The sequence below is a fragment of the Cyanistes caeruleus genome, chromosome 2, assembly GCF_971803275.1.
Source record: "Cyanistes caeruleus chromosome 2, bCyaCae1.hap1.1, whole genome shotgun sequence".
In the NCBI taxonomy this organism is placed as follows: Eukaryota; Metazoa; Chordata; class Aves; order Passeriformes; family Paridae; genus Cyanistes; species Cyanistes caeruleus.
The window spans coordinates 40558749-40586674 of NC_141702.1; the positions used below are offsets into that span (position 1 = coordinate 40558749).

Here is a 27926-nt window from a genome sequence, read left to right on the forward strand (position 1 = left end):
TATCTTAGATCCATTAGTTATAATTTACACACCAATGACATACAGCATAAAGACAAAATATACAGATCTTCATATATATGTACATTGATCAACACAGTGCACGATTTAAAGTTATGTTACAATTAAGTGTACAACTTCAAATATGGCTTTATAAACTAGTAATAACAGTGCTAAAATGACATATGTCTCGTGTAGTTCATAGACAAACAATATAATGCAGCTACAGCATCAGAGTCCCCATTTAGAAATGTGTTGCTTCATTTTGTTAAACCTTGTACACTGCATCTAGAGCTGGATATATCCCTTGCCCATACACATCTACATACACTTTATTCTTGCTGGATTGCACACCCCTGTCTTTGGGACTTTCATTCTTCAAGTATCCTGAAAAATAAAAACCTGTACATTCAAAGAAAGATAAGTTAGAAGAACAAATTAAGAAGTGAGGGAAGAACACAAACAATCATAGTGCCCAGTGAAAATATCAATGTGACCAGTGCAGCCGAAAAAAGCACTTTTTTTTAGGGAGCTTAAAAAAGAACAGCCACATCTTGTTTGCTTTACTGTCCACAATAAAGAAAAATTTTACTTAAGTATAATTAACTAGACAGAAATGAGAGAAGTGGTAAATTCAGGGTCACTTGGAAGCTCTGTTGGAAACTCCGGCACCGCTGAAGCAAATGGCACTTTTGTCAACGACTTCAAAGTGGAGCAGGATTTTATTTATTCTGCAAAACCTGAATGCCTTTTGGAAGCATATGTTTCAGCTTTAGCTTGTTGAGCTGAAAGTGTAAATCATTACATGAAATCCCACAAACCCTTTTACGCTGAAGTCTGACCAAAAGCCCGTAACTATCTCCTTGGCCTTGAAAAACCTGGGAGTGGTGCAACCAGGACACAGAACTAAGAGTTTAACATTGTAGTGACACACAGTGTTTTCAGTGACTGGCATTCCTGTGCTGTACACAGACTAATACCATTTAACTTTCCAAATTTCAGAGAGCTGCAGAAACCTCTAAGAAGTACTTCACAATGGGGCACCTCCATGGGGAATGACCACAGAAGAAGCCCTCCCCAAAGGCCATCGAAGAGAGGACTGCCCCAAACCACTGAGACAGAGCTGATTCACATTGCAACCCTTCTCTCCACTGAGGCAAAGCTGTGAAGACTGGGGTCACTGGCCTGAAAATTAAATGCACACACGTGGTGCAGGGGAACACCTTCACTCTATGGGACACCAGCTCAATACAACAGCCCACGTTCACCAGCAGAGTCAAAGCTCTGCTCACTGCCAATGCTCACTCCCAAACAGACCCTTGTCTCTGCAGCTCAGCTATGGGATGACAGCAGGCTGATGCCCCACAGGAGCCAGAGCTACCAAGATGAGCCCCTGCACAGTCTACCCAGCACTAAGGAGCACCCAAAGCACAGCATACATGGCTACCCCATAGCACTGATCAACTGCTGAAAGGCACTGCAGTCATTCAGAGAACCTCCAGTCCTCTGGTTCCGTGACATTAAACAGTACAGCGTGCGCGCTCCTCCGGATCACAGCTGCTGAGATGTTTGGGCACGACTCACACCTATGGATACCCATTTCCATATCCCAGCAACAGGACCATCCAACTTAATTCTGCATTCAGAGAGAATAATTTGCTTTATTAGTATCACATGCCTAAACCATAATTTTGCAGTATTTGGGGAGGGAACGAGGGTAAGGCCAAACAGCTACTTGTCAAAAAACAGATTCAAATTCTTATTCAAACACGTAAGGACAAGACCCACTTGAATTCATCCCCTGCCACAGAAATTTCACTTGGTGAGCTGCCCTGCATAAATCTGCACATAACACGCTTTTCCAGCAGGCAATATTTTGTAAGGCTTAGCATCTGACAGATACAGGCCTTTCAAGGAAAACAGTATGAAACTGTCATGATTACTTGAGCAGACATCACTGACAAAAGCAAATTTGTGCCTGAACTGTTGCTGCAGAAATATTTCAGGCAGTATTTTTTCAAAGAGAATATAGATCTGGAGGGACATTGCCAAGGTTTTAAAGATCAAAATGTGTTACTTGCAGTGCTATAATTGGATGGAAACAGTCCTCCAGATCTGAAACATCAGGTTCAGTTTGGTTTTTAAATCAAACACCACATTTTCAGGATTTCTGTAGGACCTATACATCCCAGCGCCTGTTTCCCCCATCGGTAACAGTGAGCTCTGCTGACAGAGCCAATGAGACTGACAGGGGTAAACAAATCCATTCTGACACGACAGTGTCACACAGTCAAAAACTGCAATTCACATGAGAAAAACCCAACAGACTGCTTCAAATCTAACTCCATTGGAAATGCAGGGCTTGTTTTGAACTCCCATTTGCCAAATGAGGGGCAGACCAATTACTCACTCTTTTAAAGCAGCACTATGGAAACACAAAGGCAGTACTTAGCCTTTGGCAGTATTTAAGATAAAGTAACCAGGAGGAACGGTGCTGTCTCCTCTCCAAGATATGAGCTCAGGCTCCAACTCAAGCAGAGCAGATTGGAGGATGGAGGTCCCACCCATCCACTGAACAGTGGCATGAGCCAGGCCACAGGTACAGCCCAAGTCCTCCTGCAGAGACCCACCACTTGGCAACTCCCTGTATCCCACCATCCCCTTCTCCACTGCCTACTCCAATGACCATCCAAGGGCTCCCCTGCCCTATTTTGAGAGGGGCTGCTCCTATTTTGAGGAGGTGCAGTGGAGCCCCAAGACAGCTTTCCTCCTGCCAGTACCTTGCACTGCCACTACCCCAAACCAGGCCAGGCTTGTGGCTGGGACCAGGTTTGGTGCTGGCACCCATGATGCTCTCAGAGACATCACTGACATCTGACTTGCATCAAGGGCCCCCAAACCCTTCCTAACATCACCCCACAGTGAGTTTCTGGCTGTGGCAGAGGGACCCCCAGCCAGGGAAAAACCTTATGTGGTCTGTGTCAACTCAGAGATGGCGTCCTGGCATCCATCGGCCTCCAGCTCCTGGCAGAAGCCGCTATCCCAGCTCACCTGCTGGGCAGCTGGCAATCCACAGCTGTCCCAGGTTTCATGGCTGCAGAGACACCTGCTGACCCTCAACCCACCAGGAGCACAGTCAGGACCTCCAGCATCCCTACAATGGACTCGCTCACAATTTTAATCAGTGAGGGAGGAAAAAAATAAAAAAAATAAAAAAAAAAACAAAAGGAAAAAAATATGCTCTCTGACTATTTTTAGTTCTGTACAGCCCCTCAGCACTAACATTAAAAATAGATATGATGGGAAAAAAAAGACTGCAAAACTATGAAAACGTTGTTCTTTTAGCAAAATTTTGGAAAGTCAAAAACAATTGGCTCCTCTTTAAGAAAACACTTTTTTTTTTTTCCCCAAACCAAGATGAATGAACACATTTTAATTAATTTTTTAAAACTTGTTTGTTTCCCCACAACAATTTACCAAGACAGCTTTCAAAAGAAAATGCATGGATTTAATCCTTTAAAAGAGGTCTGACTGTCCTTTAATGGTCTTTTAATGACTGGGACTCATCTGCTGCAAGCACACCTTGCAATGCTGAACAAATGGAGAAAGCACAGCCTTCAAGCATGCATCAGTAAACGAGTGAGAACATCTCCATCAGAATTTCCAACACACTAATGCTTTCAAATAGGAGCTTTTTGACACAGATTCCTTTCATTCAGAATTTCAATACCTATATTTTTGCAGATAAAATCTCTCCTGACTTGGCCATGGAGTTATTTCAGGCCATCACCTCTGCACTTTCAAGCCCAAGACTTAACTTCTTGTACCCTATACTTGTGCTTAATATCCTGAGAAGGGTCCCAAGTAACTAGATGATATCTTCCTCCTCAGTTTTGGTCCACTTTGCAAATGATACTTGTCCACAACATTGACTGGAACATGGCTCCAAGGACACGCCTATGGAATTGTGGAAACAGGTGTAAATCCACACCAAACTTGTCAGCTCTCACTGTCAGCAGTGGCTCCCATGCATGAACAGACCTGGGGCTTCATTGCAAACAAAGGTGTCCCTGCTTTCAAAGCCATGGCTAACTCCACGTTTCCCCAGAGCAGGCACTTTCCTCTGCCGAAGGCACTCAAGGATCCCAGGGAGAAAGCTATTCTTTGAGTGCTGGAGTTATTTCAAGCTCCAGACTCACTACAACTATCAATTAACATCCTAAAGCAGTCATCTGCCCTGTCTGCTCCTACAACATTTGGTACAACCAGCACATTATAAAAATTTTGCTGAGGGATACTTATTCATTTAACTGTAAATCAGTGAGAAAGTCATCATTAAAACGGGCCACCAACAAAGTGTGCAGTCAAATACCCAATTTTATATGCATATTTAAAAACACAACAGCTCAGTACATTTGATATGCTCTCTCTCTCTACTAAAATAACTAATCATGGCCAAGCAACACTGAAGTACATGCTTAACTTCAAAGCTGTGAGTAAATCTAATGGATTTATTCTCATCTCTAACCTGCATTTAGGGAGACATGAACACAAAGCATGTCAGAACCTGTGCAATCATTATGAGACCCAGATCCACATCCCAGATGTGCCAGCAAAGGCAACTTAAATTCAATTCTGGTCATGTTTTCAGTATCTGAATTTCCCCACACACATAGCAGTGCTGAGGGAACTGTCCCGTCTCACCTCCTCCCGTGCATCAGCTTTAGAGACTGTGCACTGCAAGCCAGCACAGTGCCCAGCACCCCCTGAAGCACGTTCCTAGATAGCTATAAAGCATTCAACTGCCTGGGCCAACATCTTGCAACTACACAGCATCCCACGCCTACTAATACTTCAAACTGCTTTGCAACCTTCATAGGTTTGCTATGTCTGTTGGTAAAGTACACAAAGCACTCACTGCTGAGACACACCAGACTTTTAGCAACAAATCCCAGCTCTTGCCCAGAAATAGCAGACAGCAGCCATGGGCAGGGAGTTAAAAACATAATAGTTATTCAAAAGCACAGAAGAAATTTGACCAACATGCATTCCAGATGAGTTAACATTGACATCTCCCTCCTGCATAGAAGTATTCCAGAGTAATGATTTCAGCTTTCTGCAAAGAACAAGAAACACTGACCAGCTCCTTTTTGCAGGAATATGCTTTCCTCCATCCTTCCTTGACTGTCTCCAAAAGAACTGGGAGCAATTCTTCCTGCAGATCCTGTAATATATGCACCCAAAATATGGTAGCTATCAAATAAAATTCCCCTGAAGCTTAGCCAAATAACAGAATCTTTTAGCTTGGGAAAGACCTTTGAGAGCATCAAGTCGAAGTGTTAACCCAGCACTACCAAGACCACCAGCAAACACTGTCCCCCAAGTGCCACATCTACATGGCTTTTAAGTACCTCCAGGGGTGGTGACTGGGCAGCCTGCTCCAATGCTTGACAACTCTTTCAGTGAAGGTCTTCCCAATACCCAATCCAAACCTCCCCTGGCACACCTTGAGTCATTTCTCTTATCCTAGAGCTTGTTGCCTGGGAGAAGAGACCAGCCCCCAGCTTGCTACAATCTCCTTTCAGACATTTGTAGAAAGTGATAAGGTCCCTTCTTAGACTACTTTTCTCCAGGCTAAACACCCCCAGCTCCCTCAGCTGTCCCGCACAAGACTTGTGTTCCAGTTCCTTTCATCAGCTTCATTATCTTTCTCTGGACAAGCTCCAGCACCTCAATGACTTTCTTGTAGTGAAGGGCCCAGAACAGAACACAGGATTTGGGGTGCAGCCTCACCAGTGCTGAGACAGGGGCACAATCACTGCCCTGGTCCTGCTGGCCACACTATTGCTAATACAGGCCAGTGTGCTGCATGAATCTGATGCACCTCAGCACACCACTGGCTTATCTTGAGATGGCAGTCAACCAACACCACCAGGGCCTTTTCATTACAGCATCTCATCTGTTTCCATGGAAGAAAGCTGTACCAGTCATGCCTCTTCCATTTTTGTCCTCAACCCGTTGCTGTAAAGGTAAGATAACAGCACAAACCAGTTGTGACAAATGCTCCACTTCCCAGAAGTTCATCCCACTTGGATGGGGGATCTGGTTCTGAACATGAACAAAAATAATAGATTTAAAGGTCCTGCTGCCCTCTAGACCTCCAGTTTGCCCACATGTGTTTAAAATGTGTTTATCTTGGTCCACCTGAACAATTACACAAAACAAAATATGGCTGAAATAGTCCAAGCAGTATGTGACAGCTGAATCAAGCACAATAGTCTCTTCCAAAGTGGTATAAACCTCTTCCTGACCTGAAGGAGAAAACAAATCAGGTGATCCCAATAAACAGCTTATCTGCACAATGGGAGACACTTGTACATTTCACTTGCATTGTTCATGATCTCTGTACTCATCCATGTCCACATCCGAGTCAAAGAGGGAATGTCCAGTGTAATCTGTGTCAGGGGTTTGGGAAATACTGTTCCCTTCCTCATCAAATGTTTCTGTCCTTGAATAAAAACTGAAGTCCTGCAAAGGGGAGTAAGTCTTGCTTGCTTCGCTGCTTTCCTCAGATTCATACAGAGTGTTGTCATCATCATGGTGCCATTCTGGCCAAAATTTCCTCCTTATTCTTTCACAATACATTGCAAGGTTAATCAGTTCACCTGCAACATAACATAGCAAAATAGACTTCAGTAGACATATCCAGCCAATAATGCTCTAACTCTAACCTGATGATGCAAAACCAAATTAGCTGTGTTTGATACTGTTTGAAACTTTGTAGTGCCTTTGCAAAGAGGTTTCAAAATTCCAAGATGCCATCAATCCTCTTAGCAGCTTTGTTTTTAACTTTAAGGTAACCACATACAACAAGAAGGGTTACAAATGAATAAACACAAACGCATGTATACACAAATAGAAAAATAAGTATCCCAAATTCAACCTCTATAAAAAGAAATCAAGACAAGACACTAACAGGTCTTTGTAGCAGAACTTTTTGCTTAATTGCAAACACCTGGTTCCTAAAGACAGAATTTGATCTTCTAGATGGCACAGTATGCTTATTAAGTACAGAGAATGTGGGGTTTTCACCACCAGATGGCAGCGTTGTCTGCAACATAAGTTCACATTTAATATGGCCACTGGCTCACTCCTACTGCTCCCAGCCTTAGCATCTCACGCCTTGTTTATAAATACATGTATGCTTACAGAGTAAATCATTAAAAAACTCAAAGAGGAGAGAAAGCATATTAAAGGGGAGGTGTATGTAAAACCTGTATTCATGACAGCATAAGTAGGTTGATAGGTACAATCAACCACTCTGCTTGAGTATTTCAATCTATTATTTTCTATTTATTTTCGTTAGAGACTAACCAGTTCAACAAGCATAGTAATCCTTCTAGACAGCCATGAACCCTTCAGAATGTTACCTGTGGTGCCCCAGACATCAAGGGAAAGAACTGCATAGCCAATATTTATATCCTCAAGTGATCATTATGTGAGGAAAAGAGTAAGTCTGTGCCCCTTAACTGGCAGGTTTAGCAGAGCTCTCTTGCATAGAGTAGGTTTACAGGTCAGATTCATTCCTTTTACACTATTTTACATCCTGTTCCTCCTTAGCTCTTCCCATTTTTCATGCTGTGTAGTTTTACTATGAAAAGGGATGCAAAGATACTTTAATATCTATATCACCCCACTAAAAAGAACCAAACAAAACACCAACTCTCTGTGAGGAGAAGGGTAGGTATGTTGGTTTCCAACTCATGCAAAAGCAAAGTGAATCCAAGCCAGATTTCTTCCTTATCTGGAATCTTAAAGAACAGCAAAGGCTGTAATTTCAGTGAGACAATGGCACTTGCAGTTCTACTATCAAGGAGAGTACTCAGTCCAGCAGAATTTGGCTAATGGCTGTTCTTATGTTTTCTCATGCTTTACCCAGCATTCACTACTTAGAGGCTTTAAGGCTTTGCCACATTAACAAGGAAAAGATCAAGCACAGAAATAAAAATTACAGTTTAGAACATTAAAGAGAAAACAAAGAATTTTAAGAGAAAACAACATTGCAGGATACAAATGCTACATCAAAGGCAATAACAGTCTGCAGAAGTACTGCAGTCTTCAAAATGTCCTTCCAAGATACTCCAAGTTTAAGCATGGAAAACACCACCAAGAGCTTTTAATCAGAGATCACTCAAGTTTTCTTACCTTTGATTAGTCTCTCTGGTCGAGTCCCTGGTAATGTCCACATTGCCTGTGCCAGATGTCCAAAGACAGTGGCATCAACAGTGGAAACAGTTGATCCCATAATGTACTTCTTGTCACCTGTAAATACAACAGCAAATATTTATTGACTGGATGTTACTTCTCCCAAATTAAAAAAAAAAAAAATTACAGTTCCACCTTTAGCATATTTATTTTACTGTAATAATTTCAGTGAAAAGGTTCACTTGTCAAAAGACAGGGATTCCAAAGCTGTTTCTACAGTTCAGCAGGTGAAATCTAATAGTGCAGCTTCCCCTAAGCTCAAGACTTCTATAACCAGGCCAATTACAGAGCCACCAGTGGCCAAGGAACCTCCTCACAGCTGGCAGCACTCACACACTGTACTCGTTCTGCTGCATTTAAAATCTGCTCTGCAGAAACAAAATGCCTGAAAACACCTCTACTGCCTTGGTGCAAACCCCAAACCGCTGAACCACAATCCAAAACCATGAACCTGCTGAAAGAAGCTGGTCACCCTTTACCTCTCATCCATGCAGATCCAGGTTCAATTTACTCATCCCATCAGCTGGAAAAAGAAAAGTCACACCCAAAGCTTTCCTCTCACCCTAGTTGTTCAGGCTGAAACAGCTGCAGCAGTCAGACCAGCAGCAACTTCTCAGAAATAACCTGTATCTCCCAGAAGAGGACAAAGAGACAGGCAGGAGCAGACAGGTCCTCTCACACACCAGCACTGCAGTGCCCTCACCCCCACTGACCCCTGACAGGTAGAAATCAAACAGAGGCATGTTGGGCAGGCAGGCACTAAGTGAAACAGCAGCCCTTTGGGACTGGCCAAAGGGCAGTGGAGGGACATGTCTGCTCCTCACAGAAGCTCTCTCTTCTTACCTCTCTGGGCACCCCAATGTCGTGATGGTCCTAAATGGTCACCACAGCACAAACAGAGGGGTAACCAAATAAGACAGGGAAGAAAATAACATGTTTCAAAGCCACTGTTTGCAACAAAACATCCACTGTATACTTGATTTCCCATCACAGGCAGGAGACCTGGAACAAAGACTGCACACAGTGAAACATGAGGTATTGCAGAGGTCAGGTTAGCTGGTTGCACTGTTCCTGCTTTGCCCCAAAGTGCTATAAACTCTGTGAAATGTGGTACCTAATTGAATCCTCAAAATCCAGTTATCCTATCTCCCCAGGACATTCTTCCGAGCTGCCTGTAATTCAGCAGGTTATGCAATGTTAGGTTTATTGAACAAGTCTAGAGGAACTGTCCAGTGTAAAATGCATCAAATTCCAGTGTACAGTACAAGGAATGCTGCCAACCCCCTGCACAAGAGCAGAGCAAAACAGTGCTCAGGAATAGCCAGTAACAATAACCTTCTCTGGCCTGTCAGATGTCATTTGAATATGCAGTTATCTCTCACCAGCTCTTCCACAGTTCCATCAATTTATTGTTTGAAAACTCTGTACAGGGTAAATGTTTAGTCTTTTTGGTATTTATCTGACACCCAAGCACTCATCAATCTCAAACACAGTTCAAAAATTCATCCCTAAACCACAGTTACGTGCCAGCACCAGGAATTTAGTACCATACAACTGGGTCTTGAGATTCAATCCATAGGGATGCTGGGAAGAAACACTGTTTCCATCTTGCTACAGTTAAAGCAGGCTCTGAGTTAGGGCTAAACCATCCCACCCTCTGGTTCCCCAGGCACAACACCCTACCCTTCAGGTGCATGGAAACAAAGGGCAAGAGGAGAAAATAAAACCGTAGGATCATAAAACTCCAAATTTGGTTTTAAGTCATGCTGCACCACAAAATACACCATCTGTGCACATTTTCTCCCACCATTTCCAATCTGTTCTCAAAATTTCCAGTGCAACTTTTGTCCAGAAGACTTTCTGATAGACCAGATATCTCTGTGTCTGTTTTTAGCCCAGATTACAGTGTCTGTCACATCCAGGCTGCCACAGCACTGATCATCTCAAACACCTCTCTGCATCCCCTAGCTAATCCAACAGAAATGACATCACCTGGTCACACTGGACTTGGATCAACTTTGTACTGCCCAGGAATTTGAGGGTACACAACTCCACTGTTCGCAAATGCATGCACCAGAGGATTCAAAAGCAGCTACTTCAAGAGTGAGTCAAGAAATCCCTGCAAGAAGCAGGTCTGTGGGACACAAGGCTGCACCCCTCCACAGAGGCAGGTACAGCACCTGCAGTCTGCTACAGGGCACTTAACTAACTTTAGAGTCTCAGATCCAGCTTAGTCTGACCTCTGAGTTTTCAGCTCTGAGCACCCCTGCCCCTCTCAAAGCATCAAATGCATTTCAAAATCTACTTCAGGAAGCTGCTGGCCTGCAAATCCCTGCTCAAAATCCCATCTACCAAAGAGCTGAGAGGCAGACAGCTGAGATGGCACCAACAGATTTACAGTCAGTCACTTGCCTCTTCTAAACAATTACCAAAACGTGTATTTTTATATACTGCTAATTCATGTGCTCATTCCCCACACTTCTTACACTATCACCAGACAGTAGGAAACTGCTACAATACAAGGAAATTACATTTGTGGTTTAAAGACTGCAGGACAGAGAGAAAGGTGATACCAATGGGACAGGTTGATCCCCTACAGTGGGATTAGTTCCAATTTCCATGTTTATAAGACCTGGAGGAGTCTGTCAAGGAAATGGGTATAAGGGAGAAAGAAAAATTATTCTCACAAATAAAAATAAAAACAAAAACAAAAATAAAAATAAAAATAAAGCACCGAAGATATGATTGGGAATGTCAAAATTAACATCATAAGAACTGGCAGCTGCAAAGTTGTCATTCTCTGGAAGCAGCTCTTAGAATCAAAAGTTATTCTTGTTCCCATGTGAACGGTCCCTGTTAAAAAAGGGGAGCATTAATCTGATTTTCTTGTCAGCTACAGTTTGGTATGTGCAGCGATTCGGCACCACAGGCATCATTTTTAAGCTCTTAAGATAATAGCCAAAATCCCAACTACTTTCTCTTCTGGGAAAACACTTGGATACGTATATATGGAGGGAAATCTCACAAAGATTGTGCAGGCAGTAAGCTGACTGACCGCATTCTCCTTCCCCCTTAGAAACAGGGGAGCCTCTAGTTAGACTGGAAGTCCTCATCCCACCTTCTGTCCCCATTCCAGGATACTACCTGGAGGCCACACTTACTAGATCCAATCATAAACAGATGGCTGGAGAAAACATGAGCATACTGATGTTAATGAAAATTAAGGCAATTGCAGAAAAGTAGACAAATTCACCAATAATGGGGAATTATATAAGGGAAAATATAATGATTCATGTGACTGTACACCGACTTATCTGACATCCAGTTTAAAGGGGCAGATGAAAAAAATGTACAATATTCAGCTGGTAATGTAATAAAATAACAGGAATACAGAAAATGCCCATCAAGGCTTTTTGAAGTACACGAGCACATTCTCAACAACAATCTGAAATTAAGAAGAAAAACTCTGCTGGTAACATAGGAATAATACAATTAAAATTTTGATACGGTGAAGAAGTGCTTGAGGATTTCCAGCGCTTTTTCCACAAAAGCCAGAGACTGATTACAGCATTTACCTTCACAGGGAGACGACCCAAGCTACCCAGGAAGAGAGAAGTAGGAAGAGCATCTGTCTGCAAGCTAGACAAACAAACTCTCATTTGAAACAAGTCCAATTTTGAACACATTTAGACAGTGACTAACATCTGTCAGCAAAACATGGTGGCACCTCCACCTGCTGAAACCTCAGAATTAGAACTGGATGGCTTTTAGAAAGCCATCCCCCAAGGCAGCAAAATGGCACAGGCCTCAAGACAGCAGTCAAGCAGTCTGATCCACAGAGATCTGTCTATAAGATTAAATGATTCCTTTGAACTTGAAATCTTACAAATCTGAGTGCCAGTATACACTCAGGAGAAATAAGCAAATCAAGATACTTTTACAGGTACTCAGGTACACATTTTAATTTTCTCTTGAAGGTTCTGTCTGCTCTTGGCGGAAAGAGATGACTTTAGCAGACATATCCACTGCCACTCCTTTCAGCCTGACAGAGTTGTCTAGCCAGAACCAGGGTGCTTTGCTGAGCTACTAAGTCATAGACTGAACTTGCTCCAGCTCCTGTCCCAACCCCAATCCTTGTGATGAGCATGGAGCCACGCAGTGCCAATCTCAAAATTACAGCATTGGTAGGCCCACAGAGGAGAACGTTTGGAGCCGGCCACAGCTCTGAAGCAGGCAGGACCAGATCTCCTCTTCTAAAATGAATTGCTTCCTCCCTTCTTCCCTCTCAAAGAAAAGGGACCTCTTAATCTCCAAACAACAGATTTTCTCTGAAGAGGCACTAGAATAGATAATTGCTTCCATTAACAAATAAAATACAGCATAAGAAAGTGCTGTCAAAAGAGGAGCTGTCCCCTTTCCCACTGTGTCCATGCACCTCATAGGTTTTTCCCCACCTTGGTCCCCATCCAGCAACTCAACAAGTTTTAGAAAACAAAGTTACAGAAAACTCTGTATCTGGGTCCACTGCAAATACCTTCCTTTCCAAAACAGCTTGGAAGTCCAGAAGCATGTTTTTTCCTTCCCTTTCTCAGAAGCACTCAGCTTCTGCCTTCTGCTGGGCTCTCCCCAGCTTGTTCCTTTTACCCACTCCACACTTATCTCTTTAGAGCATGTGCAGTGTGTCCCACCTCTAGAGCACAGGGCAGGGAGGCATCCTCCTGTCTCCACTCAGCCACCTCTTTACAGCAATTGTTACAGGGAACACACAGGTACCATCTCTCTTGGCTTCTCTCTTGGTTTCTCACACAGAGACATAAGCTCAAGGAAAGTGACAACCTGCACCAAGGCAATTCCTCCAAAAGCAAGTTTTACACAGATGCACAATATGTTTAGCTCTCGGTGGAGCAGAAGGCAAGAAGCACAGTGCAAAACAGTTCCAGTGCATATTTCAGCCTGAGCCATGCAACAGAAATGAGGTTCATGTAATTCTAGCTAAGTGAAGTCAACCTTAAGACTAATTGTATGGGATCCACCCGAGATAACCAATAATCTTAAATGCACCTATTTTGACAGCACAGAACCATCTCCTACTGGGAGCTTTGAATAAAGCTGCTGACACCAGCTCAACACGACAAAGTTCAGCTCATCAAAATAACATCTGCAAAGGGTTTTCAAATGGCAGCCTCATAACAATCTGTCAAACAGCCACAAATAAAAAACAGGAAAGGAAATACAACCAGGAAAAAAAAAATGAGACGCACACACCCCAGCCCCCAAAAAAGGTTTAAATAAGAGGTTTCATTTGCAGAACTAAACACTACATTTTCCTAATTTCCTGTCGCTAAATGCTCTTCCAAAACAACAGGCCACGTTTTGCTCCTCTACATACACAAACTCTGTGCCCAGAGAAGGAATCCTCGTATGCCTCTACACACACAATTTGGCAGCAAACAGTGGGAAAAGAAACGGTGTCTTTGCCAGAGCAAGAAAGGCACTAAATGACAGCTTCTAGCTTTTGCCAAAATGAGTTTATTTGTGTGTGATCAAGCTGTCAGGAAGCACTGGAGGTCAATTCCACCCTGTGGAGTGAGAAGCTGTGAAGAGAGCACCGTAACTCGCTGTACCTTACCCAGGAGGCCTGCCAGAGTCCGCATGTCCTTCTCCATCAGCGTGTACATCTCCTCCTCCGAGAAGCGCCCAATGCCATGGCCGTACATTTCCCGCTTCACGATTCCTTTGGTCAGATGGCAAAAGATCCACTTCAGCAAGTCGCTGAAGGGGCCAAAAAGCGAAACCATCTTTTGAGTCTCATGAAGATTTTCCACCCATTGGCAATAAGCTAAAGTCCTAGAAGGATGCAGAAAGAAGTTATAGCAGTGTAATCCCCAGTGAGCCCAACACCACCCTGCAGAGGCATGCACAGAGGTCAGGCAGGTGAGTGCTCACTGCCCTGATGGAGAGGTAGCTTCCCTAAACAGCAGACTCCAAGGCAACTCAGAGTGCCAGCAGAGCAAACCCATTTTACAGTACTTAGGCAGACTGCCTGGTGCTTATTCTCTCATTAAATCATGACTCACTCCAGGAGAAAACAAGATTCCTGTTGAAATATAAAGTAAAAGCTGCAGAATTCTGCTAAACTTGTGTAACAAAACGCAGTGCCAAACAGCTTTATTAGCTAAAGATGACTCACTGCACAGATCTGGGAAAGACAACAACAAAACAGCCCCCTAAAAATCAATCTTTCCCACCAACCTTTCTCCTTTCTATACTGCTCACACTTAGGCAAGCAGTAACTTTGCTCCAACATAAATACTGAAGCAGTAACTTTTCAGAAGATTTCACTTCTCCTCGGAAATTAAGAATAACACAATCTTTAAAAACTAAAATATAAAAAAGAGGTAGTGGTCATTACGTTGGTTTTCTCATGTACAGCTTCCTCCCTTCAAAATGTTGATTTCCTGAGACATTTCTAAAGGACACTGTTGCCTTCCATGTTTTATTGAATGGCAAACATTATTTTATAAAGTCTTTTTATAAAAATCTGTTTCACCAGCTTAAAGTTTTGTTTCCCACATGAGTTTTTGTTCTTTATCAATATTATAGGCAAACATACCTTAATTTGTTGCTCCAGAAACTTAAGGAAAAGCAACATTAACTTTCTTAATATCCAGCATCTTCAGAAATTACAAATAAACCACAAAGACCATATATACGAACTTTTGTCACCAAGTTCAAGGGTTGTTGGAAAAACAACTAAAGACATCAGAGTAGACAAGAAAAACACAGGAAGCCTACAGGGTCTCAGAAACACTGGGAATTGATACATGTATTCTAATCCAAGCCATTCCAAGGCTTCATTGTTTAAGTTTGGAATATTACTTCAGTTTTATCATTGTACATATTTCCAGCTCCACATCATTTCCTTAGTGCTGGTATGATTAACCTAATTCAAGAAAGGAAAGGGTAAAAAAAAGCCATTATCTCCTGGAGAACCCCTGTGAGTTTTGGTAACATACATTTTATCAAACTCACGTTGTCTACTGCAGTTCAATGCCTTCTGCTCTGTTTTCACTGAAGTCAGCAACAGTGAGGTGTGAACAGGTTTTTGCTGCAAATGTATAAACAGGGAAGAACAAAAACACACCTGCCCTGCTTCTGATGGCTTTGACCCTCCACAGATTACTCCACAACCTCCAGCAGTGTATAATTATAACAAAAGCATCCTGCTGACATTTCACGTGTTTCAACACTTTTAGAATGGGGTGTTCTACATGGTCCTGTTTTTTCAAACTTGATGGATAAACTCAAGTCGTTGAGCAGATTACAGAAATGCAAAGCTTGAATCAGAGACAGATTTAGCAGCAGCACCAGCAATACAGGAGGAATGTGAAACCAACAAATGCAGCAGCAAAGAGCTACTGAAATTCCTTAAGCACTGACTTTGTCTGGAAGATGCGGTGTGAGACTGCCCCAGTTCCAGGAACAAAGGTAAAACAGGACTTAAGACAAATGGAAACAAGGCTGCCCTGAAAGTGTAAGGGCACTCTATAGAGCAGAATGTTGCAGCAGTCATGTTTCAGTGGCCTGGCAAAGGACAAGGTCTCTTCAGCAGGTACAGCTCTGAATAGGAAAAACTCCTGACGTGAACACTAGGAAATAATTAAAATACTATGACTTGGGTTGGTAGGGACCTTAAAAATCATCTATTTCCAACTAGATGTCCACTGCAGGGACACCTACTCCATGGGCAGGGATATTACCCGTTAATCTAAATATCAGGTTATTTTAATCACCATTAATCAGGTTGCTCTGAGTCCCATCCTGGCCCAGTCCCAGCCTGGCCTTGAGCACTTCCAGGGATAGGGCATCCACAATTTTCTAGGCAACCTGTGCCTCACCACCCTTCGAGTAAAGAACTTCTTTCTAACATCTAATTTACATCTCTCCTCTTTTGGTTTAAAACTGATTCCCTTGTCCTATCACTATCTACCCACGTAAAAAGTCACTCTCCCTCTTTTTTTAAGCCACATTTAAGTACTGGAAGGACACAACAAGGTCTCCCTGAAGCCCTCTGCTCTCGATGCTGAACAACCTCAGCTCTCTCAGCCTGTCTTCACAGGAGAGGTGCTCCAGTCCTCTGATCATCTTTGTGGCTTTGTCTGGACCTGCTTAACAGGTCCAGATCTTCCTTATGCTGGGAACTCAGTTGAGCTGGAAAACAGGTGGCTTCTCACAAACAGAATAGAAGGGAAAATCACCTCCCTTGACCTCTCTCAATGCAAGCCCAGCATGCTACCTCACACTGCTGGCTCATGTCTGGCTTTTTCATCCACCAGAGCCCCCAGGTCCTTCTCCACAGTACTGCTCTGAATGAGTCCTTTTCCTAATCTGTAAATTATTATTTGAATAAGCTAAGAACTTGACCTGTGAAAGCACTGCTCTGTCTTGCTGCAAAGACCCTCCTCCCCCAGGATGGACCTGACCTGCTTCATCTGGCAACTCTACAATACAATTTAGTTCCTTTAGGACAACAGGCCTGGCCTGGAGAAGAGCAACAAGAAAAAGAAGGCAAAACAAAACAGAAAAAGAACACAGGAACTCCACTGCAGCAATCCAGCTGCACAAAATTAAACCTGGCCCTATGGACTTGCCATCATTATTGCTCATTCCAACCACACCAGTGAGCTGGCATCACATCAAGAGTGATCAACCATGCCCAAAATTATTTTAATTTCATAAAACAGAATGAACAAGGTTTCCCACAAAGCTAATTGGCCCAAACTTTAATGTAAAAATACATTTCCCCAGAGCTCACTTTCTTGTCATGGGAGAGAAGGTCTTTGGGTCTGGAATAGGCAGAAATCAGATCAGGCCTAATGACCAGGACAGCAATGGAGAACTACACAGGATTTAAGTAATCCTGCTTAGGCTAAACTGTCAAGCACAAATCTTAAGACATCTGCTTGTCCCTCTGAATGAGCAGGACTGTTACATGTCCCAAATGTCAAATTTACATGGGAACTGAAGGCAGCTAAACAGACAATCACAGGTTACTTCCAAAATGTTACAGTTCTGAGTACACAAAACAAGGAAAAAAGTATTCTGTGATTGAGGGAGAGATAAAAACACTTTTAAAACCGGCTTTACAAGCACTTTGTTGAAGTTATTCTATTCAAGGGTTCATTAATCTGTGTTTTCTACTCTTCCCAAATTTTTATTCCACCTATCATTCCTCTATTCATACTACATTAATGGAGTATTATCAATATTACAAAAGGTTAGGAAATGCCAGAATTCAGTAGTCTACATAATCTACTTCACTACAGCACAACTATACATTTTACACCAGAGTAAATATTTATGGGATGACATAATTGTTTTAAATACTGGACTGAACGGAGCATTGTGGGAAACATTACCACTCGCATTTGTGCTAGCACATCTGTACAAATCTTAGAGTATAAATAAAACAATAATGCATTAAAGAGCAATGCTGTAGGGGTGAAGTAAATCTGAAGTCTAAATGTAACAGCAGCTTTGGCCTCAATACATAAATCAGGCGAGGAGATGAAGAAAGTGACTCATCAACAGCAGCTTGTCTGATTATCCCAAAACTGGCTGAACCTCAAGACAAGGGTAAGGCATTCACAAGAATGTGAACAGGATGATATTTTCCTATCTGAACCTGTGCAGACTAGAATTCCTTGATATACAAAAGGATTGTAGAGCCAAATTCATTCCAATCAGCTGTAGAAACCCCACCCGCTGTGCAACTTCTCAGAGCAACTGGCTTTCAAGCCACAAGTGGCATTCAAGCCTCATCACTGTCAGCAGTAGGAGAGACGCTACTCTTAAAATTTGGCTTGATGTATTCAAAAATATTTACACCACAGAAATATTTTTTATGTTTAACACGTGGCAAGTCTGAATACTGACCAAAGTCAGATTCATCCATATTCTCATATCATGCTCTTCCTGTACTTCAAGCATTCATCACATATGATGCATGCTTCTTGAAAGACAAAGCAAGAAACAAGTCAAATATATTTGCAAGTGTATATATACATAGACACACATTTATAAATCACACATGTATTTATAAATCACTACAGTTGTGTTTGACAATACAGCTCAACCAATCTAACGGGTTAGTCTGCTTAAGCCAAATATTCAAGGCTTTATGTTCTCACTAAGTACATTAGTGTCACAGACCTAAGATCCATCTCCTGAGATCAAAGTGACAGAAAGCATCTCACAGTGACTGCTAGCCCTACAGGCACCAGGACCTGCCTGGCCTGAATCCCAGCAGAACTGTCGAGCCCAGCATGCCAGTTCCAGAAGGGAGTGAGAATCAGGCCTCTCTTAACCAGAGGTCCGATCCCACAAATTTGCAGCACTTATACCAAAAAACCCAATGCACTCCCCAAGAGTGGCTGTGAGTGCCCCACTGGTTTCTGGGGGCCCACAGGTCACTGCAGGCAGTGAAGCTGACTCAGAGCAAGTGTACAGAAGATGACAGAGGTCTGCATTGCATCCAGGACCTGGGGTGAGAGTCACAAAATTATTCCACTTCCATCTCTTCACTACTGCCTCGCCTCAACACCCATTCAGCTTAGAGGACTGTTTTTTCTTTTGCCAACTAAACACAGCAAAAACCTAATGGCTTACTGCATTCTCCAGGGACTGGAGCTCCAGCACCAGCTCCAAATCAGTCTTGTGCATCTCAGAGATACGGTGTAACCCCAGCATAGAAACAGGTATGCTCACTTGTCTTTCTGCCTGAGCCCTGCCGGGTGCCACAGCCTGGGGCAGAGAGGTGTCCAGACGAGGAGGTTCTAACAGCCCCACACTGCTCTCAACTCCAGCCAGAGCAGCCAATTCCACATGTAAGAGGCACTAACTGCTGAAGATGAGCCACTGCCTTGGCAAAATGAAACACTTCTGGAGGAAATGCTGAGCTTCACCCAGGGACGGCACACCACAGGATGTACTTTTCTTCTTTGTCCGATAAATGTACTACAGCATTACTTATTTATGATGAAGCTAGTTCATGTGCTGCTGGCAATGAAACAGTAGGAATCACATGACATATCACTGCTTTGGAGGCTTGGCTTTATATACCTTATTCTGCAGAAAGGCAACCACTGTTTCAAATTCCTCACCATGGGACACAAGGACACCAAAAAAGCCCTAAGCTTCTGGTGGGAAGGTTCAGGGACAGATGTGAAGGGACCCTACAACCACAGATGCAATGCTGTCAAGGAGAAATATGGTCCTACACAGTGAAAGCCTGATTTTACTTTGGTGTAAGCACAGGATGGTCAAAGTTGTTCTCCAGAAATAACAGCAGTGCAAGCGCAACACCTCATGGCTCAGGCTTTGCCTGCTACAAGGAATCTGCATAACCATGCCAACATATCAAGCCTCTGGTACAGCCAGAGGGACATACAGTAAGACTCTGAGTTGGACTTTTGACTGCACTGCAGCAAAGATACATGCCTTGGATGAACTCAGCTGTGTGACTACACAGGAAAGGAAACAGGGATACACTGCCAGGCATGCACATCTCTGCTCTTGATGTAACTTTGTCCGCCTGTTTTAAAGCCCCCTCTCTGGGCCAGTGCCTAAATTTGCAATACCTGTCTCCAACACTTGCCTGTGTCACATCCAGCAGTGCCCAGCCAGCTCCAGGGGAGCCTGGATGGACGGACAACAGCTTTACAGAGGATAGCACTTTGTAATTGAGACACAATAGCAGTATAAGCCTGCCATCAGCAATGATACATTTAACGCAGTTAAATCTATCAACCATGAAACAACAGACACTAAGGCAAGGAGATGAAGCATTAGGGGACTAAAAGGCTTCATCCTCCCTTTGGCAGCTGTAATAGCTGAGGGAGGAAAAATGAACCAAAAAAAAGTTAATTTACAGGCTGCCTGTATCATGTTTGGGAGGCTATGACACTGCAGATGGGTATAATTGGTGAAGGCCACACTTCTTGGAAGGCATAGATTTAATTTTTAAACCAAATCACTTCAATCTGCTAATTACTGAGTGCTAAAATTGTTCACAGGAGACACTAAAAATTATTTGAAGGACTATATGTACATGTATTGCTGCTGATCTTCAATCAAAAGGTGAAAGAAAAAGCAGCTAAATGCATTCAATTTAAAATTCACACATTGTTTTGAAGAAAAAACGTGCAACATTAAACTTAGTGTAGCAAGGACTTCAATGCACACTAGAAAGTAAACTATTGGGATAAAGCCTTGTGCCTGCTAAGGCAGCAAATGCAGCATCCAAGATGCATCTCTGACCTGTTGTCACTATGCCTAAACTGGAAAGGGCACCTAAAAAGGACTAAAACGTAAAGCACCAAGGAAAATATTATTTTCAAAGGTATCAGTAAAATGCATAAAGTACCAGAAAGGTTCTATTTCTATTTTCCATTCATACACACACTTCAGCTTCTCAGGATGCTGTGGCTAATACTGTACACTACCAATTGGCAGTGCTGTCAACAATACATATCAACAGGAGTACCCTGTGTTACAGAAAAGGCAATGATCTCTACTACAATCACTCACACGTAATTAAAACCAGCAAAAGTAAGAAAATAATATTCTGGATTCACCACAAACACTGGGTTCACTCCTCTACACTCCCCAAACCACAAATATATTCAGCCACTTTGATCTTTTGGTCTTTATTAAGCAGGCTGCTCCTGTTCAGAAATCATGTTGAACAGAGGAGCATCCCACTGCTGTTTCCTTCTACAAAGCTGCAGTCAAAGGGCCTGACTTTAACTTGCTTACACAGGACAACTTTTCAAGGGAATTATCCCTGCCTCATGCCACTGTACACATAAAGGAGCAGCAGTTTCCTAGAATGAAGAGAGTTGTGAAGCTAGTAACTGGGTGCCCAAGATTTCTGCAAGAGAAAAGAGGCATTCATGTCCCGTGAGGCCCGAGCTCAGGGACACATCTGACAGCACAAGAACACAGCCAGCTCTGCCATGCAAGCTTACCAGTACAGGTGCTCCTCCACCATTTTGGTCACAGCTCTGGAAACAGCTCTTTCATGGGGACCAAGGTGTTTATTTAAATTCACTCCAAGTTTCTCTTCCAAAAAGTCAATAATGAACTCGGTGCCAGATACTTTCTTGTGATTGTATTCAATCCAAGGCATTTTCCCTTGAGGGGAAAGTTTTCCATCAAAGTAGTTCTAAGGAAAAAAAAAAGTCAAATAAACAAACAAATACACAGACAAAAAAAGCCCTTTGGGTTCTGCTCCAATGAGAATATATATTTTTAAATAATTTTCTGTGTTTCTAAAGAAACAAATCCACAAATCCAACAAATGTTGTTTTTTTTTAATTAACCCTCTAGAGTAGCAGAGGCTATTCAATCAGAGCAGCAGCTTTACCCTACATGACAATTCAGGAAAAATTATTTCCAGGCCCCGCAAGGTGTTCCATGCTTTTATGCTGAATGCCATGTGATATTATATTATTTATTATTTAAATACCTGGGTTAGTTACGGTTTGGAGATGCTCAGATCTCACAGAAGATTGGACCCCTTATTCTAAACAAGTTTTAAATCACAGGACTCACAACTAAATTCAGTTCCTGCACACATCTGCACTTTTCATGTTAAAAGTACCATAAAAAAAAAATTACTATCCAACTCAGATGGCTGCATAAGGACAAACCACACACAATCACAAGTGTACATGAAAGGCGTATCATTCCCTCCTGAGCAGAAGGAAAATCTGCTTTCAGCAACTTCAAAACTTACAAATCTCAGATGTTTACACACCTACTTGTTACAACTGGGTCTCCCAAGAGGCTAGCACAGTAGAGCACAGCTGAATACTGCTGTACCTGCTCAGCACAGCACTCACACAGAAGCAGCAATGTGTTTTTTCCATGACAAGGTAAAACACGGAGATTAAAGAATTTCCATCTCATGTAACAAGCAACTGCTGGCTACCAAAACATGATCAGACATTTGTCTTCAATTCTCTTACTCCTGAAGGCAGAGACACAGGGCATAACCTTTTTCCTTTCTTGTGATTCCCATCCCCACATCCTGTTATTTAGTGAATGAAAACTCCTAGCACAGAAAGCTGAGCAGTAAAGGCTCTGCATTCAATCTCTGGCAGTCACCTCAAGCATTTCAGGACCTAGCTCCTAATTGCTGGAGGTTTAAGGTTTGTAGCTCTGGATTGATCTGTTTGGGTCCCAAGTATTTACCCTTCCTGAATCCACTTAAGATGGATTAAGGTGTTCTGGCAGCAAGAAGCATAAACCGGAACACAACTCCCGCTCAGTCTGCGAGTGCCAGCATCCTGCCACTCCAAATGCAGATGTGCAATGCACTAGGATCATGCAGCCATGAAAACAAATGGGTAACACTTCTGGGAAACAATGCCTTCTGGCTGTAGCCTCTTTCAGCGTTTGTGCCCAAACAAACAGCATGGCAGGGACACTGGATGATGTCATGTCTCACCCACCACACCCCTGCGTGGGTGAATAAAGCACCTGAATGCCTCCCACCCGCATGTGTGGGTGACACGGGGGCCATTCCATGGCACAAGCACTAAAACCACTCAATGTTTGAAACTGAAAGGGGAGCACTGCCCTGTCCTTCCACCTTCCAAGATCCTTCCTTCATCAAAAATGGTCGTTCAGCACTGAAACTGACTGATAGATTTCCATAATTTTTCATTATAACTTTACTCCAGAAGCACAAGGTTTTCCTGGAACTACACACCATGTTTAGAAGATCCTGAGCATTACTGGCTTAATCTTTATTAAGCCCTTCCATTAAGATACTTCCCTTCTTGTGCACAAACACTGGTAGTTTGCAGAAGCTGGACTTGAAGATGTGTTTATTACATCTTGCAATTACTGCAGTGCATACCATAACCCAGAAAAAAAAACCAAGTTGTTATTACTCAGCTGCACATTTCTTCAAGCACATGTATCTTATACACATAAATACATTGCCTAAAAAGATTTTCATTACATACTGTTTATCAAACAAAATAGGAAATATCTTTCAGTGACCTGAGAAAACCTTCATCTCTTGAGAAATCTGTTATACTGTTATTGTATCCATTGTTTTCAAACAGACATTTTTAGGCTTGAAAACTCTGTATCCTTATGGCTGATACTAATTGCTATCAAATATTTATAAATTTTCCACTTAAAAATTGTTCCAGTCGCTAAGCAGGGAAAAGCTATGGTAGCATTAAAAAGCAAAAGCAAACCAAAAGAATATCCCTTTTCATTCACAGTACATTAAGTGCCAGCAGAGCAACAACAATAGCTCTACTGAACCTCATTTACAAGGAATTTATAAAAAGAAGGACACAAGGTATTTCTAGGGTAATTTTATAGTACTATGCAGAAGAAATCAGATTTCACATTTTCAATTACTCCTGTTTATGATTTTACGTTCACTCACGTCTTTTCCTAAGGAGGCTGCCATTTCCACAGACCTGGCATGAAAACAGCACATTCCCACTGTGCTAATTATTTATCAGGTTACATAAAGGCTCAGCTCCTCATATTCTTGAGGAAATCAAGGAATACCCAAAAGATCTTGATGAGCACACAAATGGGGCTCTTTCAAAGCAAGCTTTACCAAGAAAAGCATCAAATGTTTTGAAAACCCACTAGGGATTATGACAGCCCAGCTGGGATGGGGCTGCCCAAATCATTTTTCATGGAAACTCTCACATAGAGAGGCAGATTCAAGAAAACACAAGCACATGACAGTAGCACATGTGTTGGGAGAAATTCAGGTGAGAGTAAGGTAGGAATACGTCACTCTACTCCAACCCTCACGTGCCATTAAAGCAGGTTGTATAACACAAAGCACAATACTCAACAGTCTGATGCACTACAATAAACACAAGGAATCAAAAATGTAAAAAAGCCGTCTGAGCATCGCACTGCCTTCTCTTCACTCCATTTCATAACCCTCCCCTTAAAGCAGTCCTTCCTCAGCAAGGTGATGACCACAGCAGTTCTCCTGGGATGAGCACCAGCTGCCACCTGCAGCACTTCTCCATCATGGCCCCCGACAGTGTGCAGGGAAGCAAGGTGTTTCCTTCTGAATCCTCCCTACACACCCACCCTGCTGCCTGCCAGGCAGCCATCGGCTGCCTCTGTCACCTACAGCATCCTAAGGGTAACACAGTCATGAAGGAACAAAATGAAAGCCTACAGGCAGAGTATAAGAAACCATAGCCAGGAACAGTTCCCCCTTCAGTTCCCCTCTCGCTCAATCCCACAGCAGCATCGATACTTTCCTCCACCTGCCAGAGTCCAATGCAGCACCATACTCCTAACACAAGGAGAGAAACAACATCTGCTTCTTCCAGAAAAGAAGAGCTGTGTCCTCAGTTCATAAGCTCACCTCCACCAAACTTGCCTCTAAAAGCCTTCAGAGGGTCACTAACCCACAAACACCTTAAACCCATGTAAGCCAGCATGGCTAAAAGCACCAACCTGGTGCTCCCAGCACCCATTCCTGCTCCTCCAAAATGGCATACAGACCATGTGGGGAACCAAGCTGAGTTAAAACCAAATAAACTAAAATGTCATGCCTCTAGCTAGGTCAGCTCTGATCAGCCTGAGCTTCTACAGAAATGCATGTGCAGGAAGGGACAGGAGGAAGCAGCTGAACGTAGGAATGTTGCTTTTGATGGTCTTGTCAGTTTAGTGTACTCACAGCTATTGAGTATTGAGGGATAGAGAGACATGCAACACCAAAAAGCAATGCTGACATCCAGTACAAAAAATAAAGAGGGGAGGATAATCCTCTGGAAATTCCTCTCTTTGAACAGTTGTGTCATTTCTGACCAACATGAGCTCTCTAAACGACTCCATCCTGAATCACAAAAATGTGGTGTTATCACTCAGAAGTGGCCATGTCCCGTCACAACCATCTTTTATAACACAGCTTTCTACAGCTACTCTCCACCAGAGCAAACTTGAGCATCACAAACCTTTGAACTGCATCAGCTGCCATTGGAAAGAAAAAAGATCTCACCAAGAGAATCATCCCCTCAAACATGCAATTTCTACCCAAATTATTTTGAGAAAAGGAATGTGCACAAAGTCCTCCTGCTCAAAGGACAAGTTCATGCTTCAGAATTTTGCAAGTTCTGTAAACCTAAATGAGGAAAATACATCCCACAGGATGGAAGTCTTCCTCTTTAGTACTCCCATGTGTCTGATTCAAGTACTACTGAATTGTAAGGAAACACTAAACTCAGGCTTTTAAACAATTAAGCAAAATGTACTGATTAGACTTTCTTTCTCCTCCAATGTAAAGGAGTTATGAAGCTAAAAATCAATGGCAAATGTTAAATGTTAAAAAAAAAGAAGTTGTAATACCATTGTTTTTCCGCTGTACAACATTTGACTTATACAAAACATTCTTCCTCGGTATGGAGTAAAATGCCAAACTTACATTATCTAGGAAAATCCAGAGGGAGAAGAAAAAAGGAAAAAAAAACAAAAACTCAGGCATTTCTTTTCCCTAAGATCTTAGTTATATACATCATCATTATTTCATCATCTTAAAGGCATTCAGTGCTTAACACACACAAAAGAAGAAAACCATCCCATGTCTCAAAGAGCCTGTGTGCTGTACAGCTTGCCAGCACCACAAGATGTGTGCCACGCCTGCAGCGTCCCTGCTCGATCCCAGTGCTAATGGGCAAGACCGTGAGATTCAAGTGTCCACTCGCACAGCTTTCACTCGCTAGAGTAGCTCAGGCTTCATTCCCTGCAGGAAGATGGCATGGGATGCACCCAACCACAATTAAGGAGCAGCAGACATGACCTCTGTAAGCAATCCTGTCTCACTTCACTAGGGAGGAAGCATCAGCCATGGGAGGTGAAGCAAAAGGTAAGCACCTCTTCCCAGGAGAGCTGCAGAGATAAGGCCTCCAGAAAAACAAGAACCTGCAGCTGTCTAATCTTGATATCTTTAGCATGGTGAAATTCAAGGATCAAATAATCAAATAAAGCAGTGTTCTGCTTCAGTTTTGGGGTGTTATTTAATGTTATATAAACTCCAGACTATTCTCCCACTTCAGCATTTCCAGCCAAGTTAACTTATAACAATGATTTACCTTTGCCATTTAAATCTACAGCTGCTCCAGATGATCTTATTCAAGTCATATCTTTAAAGGTTATACACCAAATTCAATTGGAGACATAAAAGTGTTGGCATATCCACCTAGCTGTAGGTGTACGTTTACATCTCCCAGGGTGAGAGAGACGGAGGGGGATGAGAGGCAGGATGCCTATGTACCATTTCATGCAACCACAGAGAGCTGCAAGGCAAAGGCAAACTGCTGATGTACCTGGTAGGGTAAATCAGCCATCCTCAAGTACGTTTCCATTTTCAGGCAGAACGGGGATAAACTCGGAACGCCATTCCTAGGCCTTGAAAACTGATGCAGTATGATAGCATCTTTCGAATCGAGCTCTTCCTCTTTACTGGAAAAAAAAAAAAAAAATAAAATTAAAACGGACAGGTGCATGATACATCAGTACATTAAACGGACAAAGGAGAAACCCCGGCCCTGGAAACACACTCGTCAGCCCTTAGGGCTGCTGCAGGTTTTGGTTGCCCGGGTCCGGAGGCAGCGAGAGGGCCCAGTCTGGGCCACCTGTGGGGGCGAGCGCAGGGCTCGCCGCGGAGCCGCCTCCCGCGCTGCTGCAAAGGGGAATGGGGGAAAACGGGGGGAAGGGGGGGAAAGAAAGGTAAATGGCAAAAGCACGGTGAAGGAGAGGTCCCCCCCCCCCAAAGCGCCGGACCTCTCCAACCTGACCAGGCAGGTGTAAGCGGCTCCGAGCGCGGCCTCGGCTCGGCGGGGAGCGCCCTGGGCCCGCTCCCGCCCGGCAGCCCCGCAGCCTCACCGAATGGCCAGCAGCTCGTGGAGCAGGTACGCGGCGGCGGCCAGCAGGGCTCCGCCCGTCAGGTACAGCGTCTTCTTCCACCAGGAGTCGGAGCCCAGCGCCGCCATGGTGCCGCCGCCGCCCGACAGCGGGAAGGCGACGATCTCGCCCCCATAGAAGGCGGGCGGCGGCTCCTCGGGCCCCGCGCACCAGCCCAGCGACAGGCTGCGGTTGCGGCTCAGGTCCGCCACGCAAGAGCGCGGCGCCGCCAGGCCCACCCCCCACAGCATCCTGCGCCCGGCACCCGCATCCCCCGCCGCCGAGCCGCCCTGCCCTGCCCTGCCCTGCCCTGCCCTGCCCTGCCCTGCCCTGCCCTGCCCGGCCCTGCCCTGCCCTGCCCGGCCCGGCCCGGCCCAGCCCGGTGCTGCCGGGCCCAGCCCGGCCCCGCGGCGGGGAAGGGCCGCGCCGCGCTGGGCGGCTCCGGCGGCTCCCTCGGCCGGCGCTGCGCGGCTGCGCGACCGGGCTGGGAAGGGAGGGGATGGGGAGGAGAAGGAGGGGATGGGGTGGACCGGGCCGGGTGTGTCCTGCCCTGCCCTTGCGGAGTCCGCCGGGCCCGGCAGGCGCTGTCCAGAAGCCGCGCTCGGAGGGCTGTGTGTGTGCCTGCCCTGTTAAAATGCCCGCGGTCCGAGCATCGCCGCGCTGCTGCTCCTAGAGGAACAGAATTCTCGTATTCACCC

General features: G+C 43.8%; 1 protein-coding gene across 1 annotated transcript; it reads right to left on the minus strand.

Annotated features, from left to right (window-relative positions):
* Positions 1-27517, minus strand: FAXC (failed axon connections homolog, metaxin like GST domain containing). The gene is made up of 6 exons (XM_023922204.2): positions 27211-27517; positions 26652-26787; positions 21291-21487; positions 13892-14109; positions 8203-8319; positions 1-6662 (listed from the first exon to the last, which is right to left on the minus strand). The coding sequence occupies exons 1-6, from the start codon at positions 27477-27479 to the stop codon at positions 6379-6381; spliced, it is 1221 nt and encodes a 406-aa protein (XP_023777972.2). The 5' UTR covers positions 27480-27517; the 3' UTR covers positions 1-6378.
* Between the last annotated feature and the right edge of the window lie 409 nt (positions 27518-27926).

Excerpts from the sequence above, each read along its gene's own strand:
- FAXC (XM_023922204.2), bottom strand. The coding sequence starts at position 27,479 with ATGCTGTGGGGGGTGGGCCTGGCGGCGCCGCGCTCTTGCGTGGCGGAC. Across the intron at positions 21,488-26,651 it reads TGGCTGATTTACCCTACCAG|AACTACTTTGATGGAAAACT; the intron begins GTACATCAGCAG and ends TTTTTTCCTTAG. Across the intron at positions 14,110-21,290 it reads GTGGAGGAGCACCTGTACTG|GACTTTAGCTTATTGCCAAT; the intron begins GTAAGCTTGCAT and ends GCATCCTTCTAG.